Raw genomic sequence first — 6949 nt, 5'->3', positions numbered from 1 at the left:
CAGTGACCTCCCAGGCTGCCTCCTCAGAAGCCCCACCTCCTTCCTGCCTTGGCCCCAAGGGTGGGAGGGCCCTCAGATGGTTGCACTTCCTCAGGCTCAGAGCCACCTCTCCCGAGGCCTTCCCCCCGCCCTGGGCACAGCCTCCCTCAGAAGGAGATGGGCCCCATTGGGCAGCAGGACCCAGGTTAATGAAAAGGGAAAGAGAAAGTACTTTGCCAGAGGGGGTTGGGACACACACTGGCTGGAGAGAGCAGGACAGAAGCCGGTGGCTGGGGAGGGGCGGGCTCTCTGAGTGGGATGAGCCCTCTCCTGTCCACCACTGTGTGACCCTTAGGAGCCATTCAGTTCCCCAGCAGGACGCTGGGTGTCTGCAAAGGGAGGGCCAGGGCTCAGCCCTGCAGATCTTCATCCCCATTCCAGGAGAAGGCAGGTGTGTTGAGCACATCCTCTACCACAGCCCCCAAGAGCTTTGGGAGGGGCCGATCACTGCCCTCCCATCTTAGATGAGGTCCCAGCACGGAGAGGCTAAGGTATTCTCTGGAGCCACTCAGCAAAGCCATGGCCGAGCTGGAATGCCTTCCAGGGGGCCTGGCCTGGCTCCTCCTGCTTCCTCATTATTCCATGGATAGGAGTGGGTGGGGGGCACAAGGGGAGGGCCCTTGCTGCCCCTACAAGGCCTCCCAGGTCAGGGATCAGGGATCTGGGCTTGAAGCGTGCATCCGGTGAGCTGTGTGCTTGCCTCGCCACGTGTCCACCAGGACCCCAGATGGAGAAACAAAGAGCAACCGGGAAAGTTGACTCCTAGACAGGAAGAGGAGGCCTTGGAGCAGACACCTGTCACCCCAGGCCAGACCGCACGCGCATGCGAGTCCCCAAAGAGCTTCTTCCGGTTGGTGCCCCCACACCACCTCATTCTGCTCACCGGCCCTGGGATGGCCCCAAGAGGCGAGGGTAACAAGAGCGTGGGCAAGAGTTGGAGGATTGCCGGGAATGGCGTCCCCTCCACTCCCATCTCTTTCAGTGTCCAGAGTTTCCAGCCAATGGAAGATTCCAGAATGAGCCGGGCCCTTCCAAGAGAGTGATCGGATCTGCACACTCAGCTGTGGCTCAAGTTGACAGCTACGCGGCCTCTGGCCTGAGAAGCACTAAGGGTAAGCAGCAAGGCTCAAAGCCCTTCTCGCCTTTCCCTCGTGACAGCACTCTTGCAGCTCTGGCCTGGAGAACTCCCGCTAGCCCTCGGAGATGGGCAGAGAAGGGGGGTGTGCCAGAGCGCGACAGTGACTCTTGGAGGAGACCTCCCGGAGGCCCCTGTGGATCTCTAAGATGGGCCTCCTGCCTGGTTCTTTTCTCCAGAAGGAGCAGATATTGTGAGCTGGCCACGGGGGCCCGTTTGCATGACCGGGACAGCGGAGAGGCGTGTGGTCCACGGGTGTGGCCCTCGGTGCCTCCCAGCTTGGAGGACGCGTGGACAGGGAGACCCAGCGGGACAGACTGAACAGCCAGAACTCTTCTGCACCGTGCCCTCCACTCCAGGCAGCAGTGCAGACAGGGAAGGGAGTGAAGAGACAAGTGTCAGGGGCCACCGCTATGCACACCTAATGGGGCCAAGGTCAGAGGAAGAAACAACGGGTCCGTGTGGGACCCAAGACGCTCTCCACAGTGATTTTCTGGATGTGACCAACCGCACACCTGCCCTGCTGCTTTTCCTGCCTGGCTTTTGTCTGCCCAGAATCCCAGCATCTCAGGCTCAGCATCTCAGGCTGATCTCTTCTCCTTTTCACCGTGCCCTGGTCCAGGCCACCCCGTGGGGCACCGCCACTGACTTTCCAAAGTTCATGAGGTAGTCAGCTCGGCGGTCGAAGGACCAGGTGTTCCCTCTGTTTCTGTTTCTGTTTCTGCTTTATTGTCTCTAATGCTTCTGCTTGTGTCGCTGTGTCCCCAACTTGACTCTCAGCCACCTACCACTTTTTATTCTGCTTTATGGAAAAGTCCTCCCATTCCCAACCCTATGTTTAAAAAAAATAAAACACACTTATTTAAATGTTTACTTAATAACTACTTTCTTGCTCACTCTCTGTCCTCATCCCCAGGCTGCAACCTGTCCAGAACTTTCCCTCTGGCAGCCGTGTGGAAAAGAGGAGAAGGGACAAGGGAGCCAGGATGACTGTGGCGGTGACCCGGTGACAGGCGGTGGGGGGTCCAGGGCAGCAAGGGCTGGAATGGAAGCAGGTGAGACGGGGCGGGGGGTGGCAGGTCAGGCAGAACTCAGGAGACAGGTACACAGAACAAGGATCCTGCTCTTTCCCACCCTCTTAGCTCCAAGAGGCCGAACCGTGTGTCCCCCAAATCCAACTGCTAAAGTCCCAACCCCTGGTGCCTCAGAATGTGACTACATTTGAGGCACAGGCTTTAAAGAGATGGTTGTTAAAAGGAGGCCCTTAGGATGGGCCTGATCCAATCTGCCTGATGTTGTTATGAGAAGGGAAACTGGGACACACAGAGGGGCACCAGGGGCTCCCCACAGTGAGCACAGAGGACAGACCATGCCAGGGCGGAGCAAGAAGGTGGCCCTCTGCTGGTCAAGGAGAGAGGCCCTAGGAGGAGCCTGACCCAGGGACACCTTGATCTCAGGCTTCCAGTGTCCACGCTGTGAGGAAACGAACACCTGCCGTGACGTCCCTCAGTCTGTGGGGTTTTGTTCTGGAAGCCCTAGCAGAGGAATGCGGTCACTGTCCTCAAGCACCCTGGTTCTCTGATAAGTCACATCCCCGGTAAGGATGTTACTCACATCTTCCAATTTTCACAGCTAGACATACTCAAGCCCATTTACATTCAGTTTATTAACAAGAAGGTGAATGTGGTGAGATGGGAGGAACCAGGCTGGGGGCTCCCTCATGGGGGAGAAGGAGGCCTTGAGGGAGGAGGGAGGATGCACAGGAGGAAGCAGGGGTGGGGCAGAGGGGGTGGAGACCTGAGGCGCTGGGGAGGGAGGTGCGGAGGTGGGAGACGCAAGGAACAGCAGAGGCACAGGAGGCTGAGCATGCACTTACCTAAGGATTTCCTGAAGCTCTGCAGCCAGGAAATCACAATCATTTAACAGATTCCATCTCTGGAAGCGCATTCCCTTGTGGTCCACAAAGTTGTCCCAACAGTATTCGAAATCTGAGATAAAGAGGGAAGAGAGCAGTCATGTGGGCCCTGGGAGGTCTTGCCCTCTGACCCTTTGTGCCCCCCTCCTCAGGGCCTAGTCTCTTCCCTGCCAAGTGCCACCAGTCTTGCCTCAGTTTCCTCCCACTCACTCGCCCTGGAGAGATTCTAGAGCCTCCCCCACCCCTGGCTCGGTACTACTCTCTCCACAGTCTGGGTCCCCAGCTCCCCTCTGCTCTCACCATCACAGGACATGATGTCCAGCTGGACCCCTGCGTCCCATAGCTTGCGAAGCCCCTGCTGGTAATTTGGGTGGCCGAAGTAGTAGAGGCGGGAGGTGAAGATGCTCAGCGTCAAGTTCCTGTACTCCTCCAGGAACTCGACCACCTCCTTTGCACAGGTGGGGCAGGGGCTCCAGGATAAGAACCAGGTGACATTGTAATACTCATCATGGCATGGATACCGGTCACGGAACCAAGAGAGGAAGCTCTGTTCTACATGGCATGTAGCCCAGGGATGGACCTGGGAGAAGCAGAGAAGAGAAAGGGACACTCTTGGCTGGCAGAGCAGACAGAGTGGCAGGACTGGGTGCCGTGGGAGGAGGAGTAAAGGGGCAGGAGCCTCAGGGGTATGTCGTTCATTGATTTATCACTGCTTTCCATCTCTCCCTGCCCTGTCTTTTTTTTTTTTTTTGAGTCATCCCTTCCCATAGTTATCCACCATGCATCAATTCTAACATCTATTCTCCTTCCATCCATCTATCCATCCATCCATCCATCCAACCACCAACCATCCATCCATCAGTCCAAACATCCATCCATCCATCCATCCATCCATCTGTCCATCCGTCCATCTGTCCATCTGTCCATCCAACCACCCAGCCATCCATCTAACCATCCATCCAACCATCCAACCATCTGTCCATCCGTCCAACCATCTAACCATCCGTCCATCTGTCCAACCGTCCATTCATCCATCTGTCCATCAGTCCAACCGTCCATCCATCCATTTGTCCATCAGTCTAACCGTCTGTCTATCCATCCATCCGTCCATCCATCGAATCATCCAACCATCTATCCAACCATCCAACCATCCATCCATCCATCCATTCAACCAACCATCCATCCAACCATCCAACCATCGATCCATCCATCCATCCATCCATCCATCTATCCATCCATCCATCCAACCATCCATCCAACCAACCATCCATCCATCCATCCATCCATCCATCCATCCAACCAACCATCGATCCATCGATCCATCCAACCATCCAACCATCCATCCATCCATCCATCCATTCAACCAACCATCCATCCAACCATCCAACCATCCATCTATCCATCCATCCATCCAACCATCCATCCATCCATCCATCCTGCCCTGAGCCATGCCCTTTGGGGTCTAGGCTGGCTTCCTGGGTGATGGCACCTCGGCAGCCATGTGCCCCACAGGGGAACCACTAGCCACACACATCTTCAGACCACTTTACCTGGCTGGTGTGAACCGGCCGGGGGCGGGGGGGTAAATACACATCCCATTCCAACAACATAGTAAAAAAGAAGAAAGTAAATGACCTCATGAAGAACTTTTATATTCATTACAATTTGAAAGAATCTCTTAGATATATTGCCTAATACATTATCAATATTAATTTCATAAATTGCCTTCAGCTCTTTGAACACCGGGTACTAGGACAGGTGAAACGACCTTTCACCTGTTAGTACTGTTGAAGCGTACCCCCGACCCAGCCCATCATGGTTCCCTCCTGGAAACAGGCTCTGCAAAGTCTGCAGTATCAGGGGAGGGGAGAGGGCAGGGGTGTGGTGGGACCTGTCTCAGGAGTGGCAGTGGTTAGGGGACAGGGCTGCAGGGTGGTGGCTTGGCTGTAGCAACTGCTGATGCTGGTCACTGGTGCCGTGACCTCCTTCCAGGGACATCGAGGCTGTGGCTGGGAGCAGGCCAGGGGTAGGCAGGACGAGGGGCGTGGGCTGTCCTCTGAGAGGTCAGAGGGCCTGGGAACGGAGGAGTCAGCCGTGTGGCCAGGGGACGGCTCTACCAACGGAGCCATTACCAGGGCAGAGAAGGCAATGGTGTCCAACAGGCCCTGACTTTCGAAAGATGCTTTTTCATCCAAGACTGCCAGAGGCCAAGGTCCAGGACAAGATTTGAAGATGGCCGGAATGCCAGCAGACTCTCTGAATGAGGCTCATTGGATGGGTCAAATGCCATCCGTATCAGGTTCTCAGAGGGTCAAGCAGGGAGCTCATTGGGTCCATGACTTAGGACAATGTTGTGGGAAGGAGCATCCACCACTAAGAGCCCCCATCTCGCATCTTATAACATTCTTCTTCTCACTGCCCCCTGACTCTGCTCCTGCCTGATAGGGCCCCGGGGAGGAGGGCGGGGGTGCATACCTTGTTCCGAAAAACTCCCCAGTCGCTGTCATTACACGAGAAGTAGTCTTCTCTCTCCACTTGGAAGCAGAGATAACAGAGTTTCCGCCCAGAAGCATAGAGCAGGTTTGGAAAGTGGAAACGGAAGGTCTTAGGATCTATCCTGTCCATTGGGTTTCTGGGGGTAAAGGAGAGAAAACAGAAAATGCAGAAAGTGCCCTCTGGAGTTGTCCCTGGTGGGTGGCCTGCCCTGGGCACGGTGGCACACACACTCATGTTTTCCTGCCCGCCCTACCCCCAACCCATTAGAAAAATAGCAAAGAGAAAGAGAAACTTCTCTATCCCAAAAGAACAGCTCTGTCAAGACCTCAGTTCAATTAATTCTTTTTTTTTAATTTTTAAAATTTAATTATTTTTGAGAGACGGAATGTGAGTGGGAGAGGGGCAGAGAGAGCAGGAGACACAGAATCTGAAGCAGGCTCCAGGCTCAGAGCCCGATGTGGGGCTGGAACCCAAGAACTACCAGATCATGACCTGAGCCGAAGTCGGATGCTTAACCGACTGAACCACCCAGGCACCCCTGCTGACTTTGTTTTTACTGAACAGTAATAAATGACCTTGTCCTAACAGCAGCTAGCCCCTCAAGATCCTGAAAATCTTGTTTCCAAAATGCCTTAGAGTCTTACGTTGTCTCTAACTCCCTTATCATTCACTCTTAGCAACCCAAGTGCAGCTCTTCCTGCCCACGAGTCCTGTCCCCGTGCTTTAATAAAACCACTTTTTTTTTTTTTTGCACCAGAGATGTTTCAAGAATTCTTCCTTGGGGGGTCCCGAACCCCTACACTTCAAACCACATCATAAATATGAGAGAAAATCGATTCAAGTGCTTGAAAGGAAATCCACCAACTGCTTCGACCACCCTGTGGTTAGATTCGAAGCGTTTAACAGAGCACAGGAACTTCCGGAAGCCTCTGAAAGTGGGCATCACCCGGCACAGGCAGGGCCAGACATGCCCAACAGACTTTCAGACCCAGAGGCTGGCCTGGGGGGGAGGCACAGGGTTGGGGGGGGGGCGGGAGGGGTGCGTTCAGAAGCAATCCCGGGAACATCCCGGGAACATCCCGGGAACAGGGTGAGGATCCAGTTGGGAGTGGGTCCTGCAGAGAAGGAGCCCAGAGAGGGAGAGAAGGGAAGGGGGACCTCGGGGAGGAGGAGGCCAAGGACAGAGACACAGGCTACAGGGCCGCCAGAAGGAGGGGCTGCAGAAGGGGGCTCAGCAGGACAGAGCGAGCAGAGAGCAGGGGTACCTTGGGCTGGGGCGCCAGGGCTCCATTCCTCTCTCCAGCCTTGGTTTGGGAAAGCCCCAGTGTGACAGTGACCTCCCAGGCTGCCTCCTCAGAAGCCCC

At 55.1% G+C, this 6949-nt stretch overlaps 1 protein-coding gene across 1 annotated transcript; it reads right to left on the bottom strand.

The window, feature by feature from the left end:
• Positions 1–2816: 2816 nt before the first annotated feature.
• On the bottom strand, positions 2817–6943 carry LOC121026344 (DNA dC->dU-editing enzyme APOBEC-3Ca-like). The gene is made up of 4 exons (XM_040469207.1): positions 6851–6943; positions 5565–5721; positions 3390–3669; positions 2817–3162 (listed from the first exon to the last, which is right to left on the bottom strand). The coding sequence occupies exons 1-4, from the start codon at positions 6874–6876 to the stop codon at positions 3047–3049; spliced, it is 579 nt and encodes a 192-aa protein (XP_040325141.1). The 5' UTR covers positions 6877–6943; the 3' UTR covers positions 2817–3046.
• Positions 6944–6949: the final 6 nt, after the last annotated feature.

This window comes from Herpailurus yagouaroundi, unplaced genomic scaffold (assembly GCF_014898765.1).
Source record: "Herpailurus yagouaroundi ecotype Mexico unplaced genomic scaffold, PumYag 84471, whole genome shotgun sequence".
Lineage (NCBI taxonomy): Eukaryota > Metazoa > Chordata > Mammalia > Carnivora > Felidae > Herpailurus > Herpailurus yagouaroundi.
This window is presented reverse-complemented; position numbering and strand designations above follow the sequence as displayed.

Coding starts and splice junctions, on each gene's coding strand:
- LOC121026344 (XM_040469207.1), bottom strand. CDS start 6,876: ATGGAGCCCTGGCGCCCCAGCCCAAG. Junction 3,670..5,564: donor GGGGAGTTTTTCGGAACAAG/GTATGCACCCCC, acceptor TGCTTCTCCCAG/GTCCATCCCTGGGCTACATG. Junction 3,163..3,389: donor GGACATCATGTCCTGTGATG/GTGAGAGCAGAG, acceptor TCTTTATCTCAG/ATTTCGAATACTGTTGGGAC.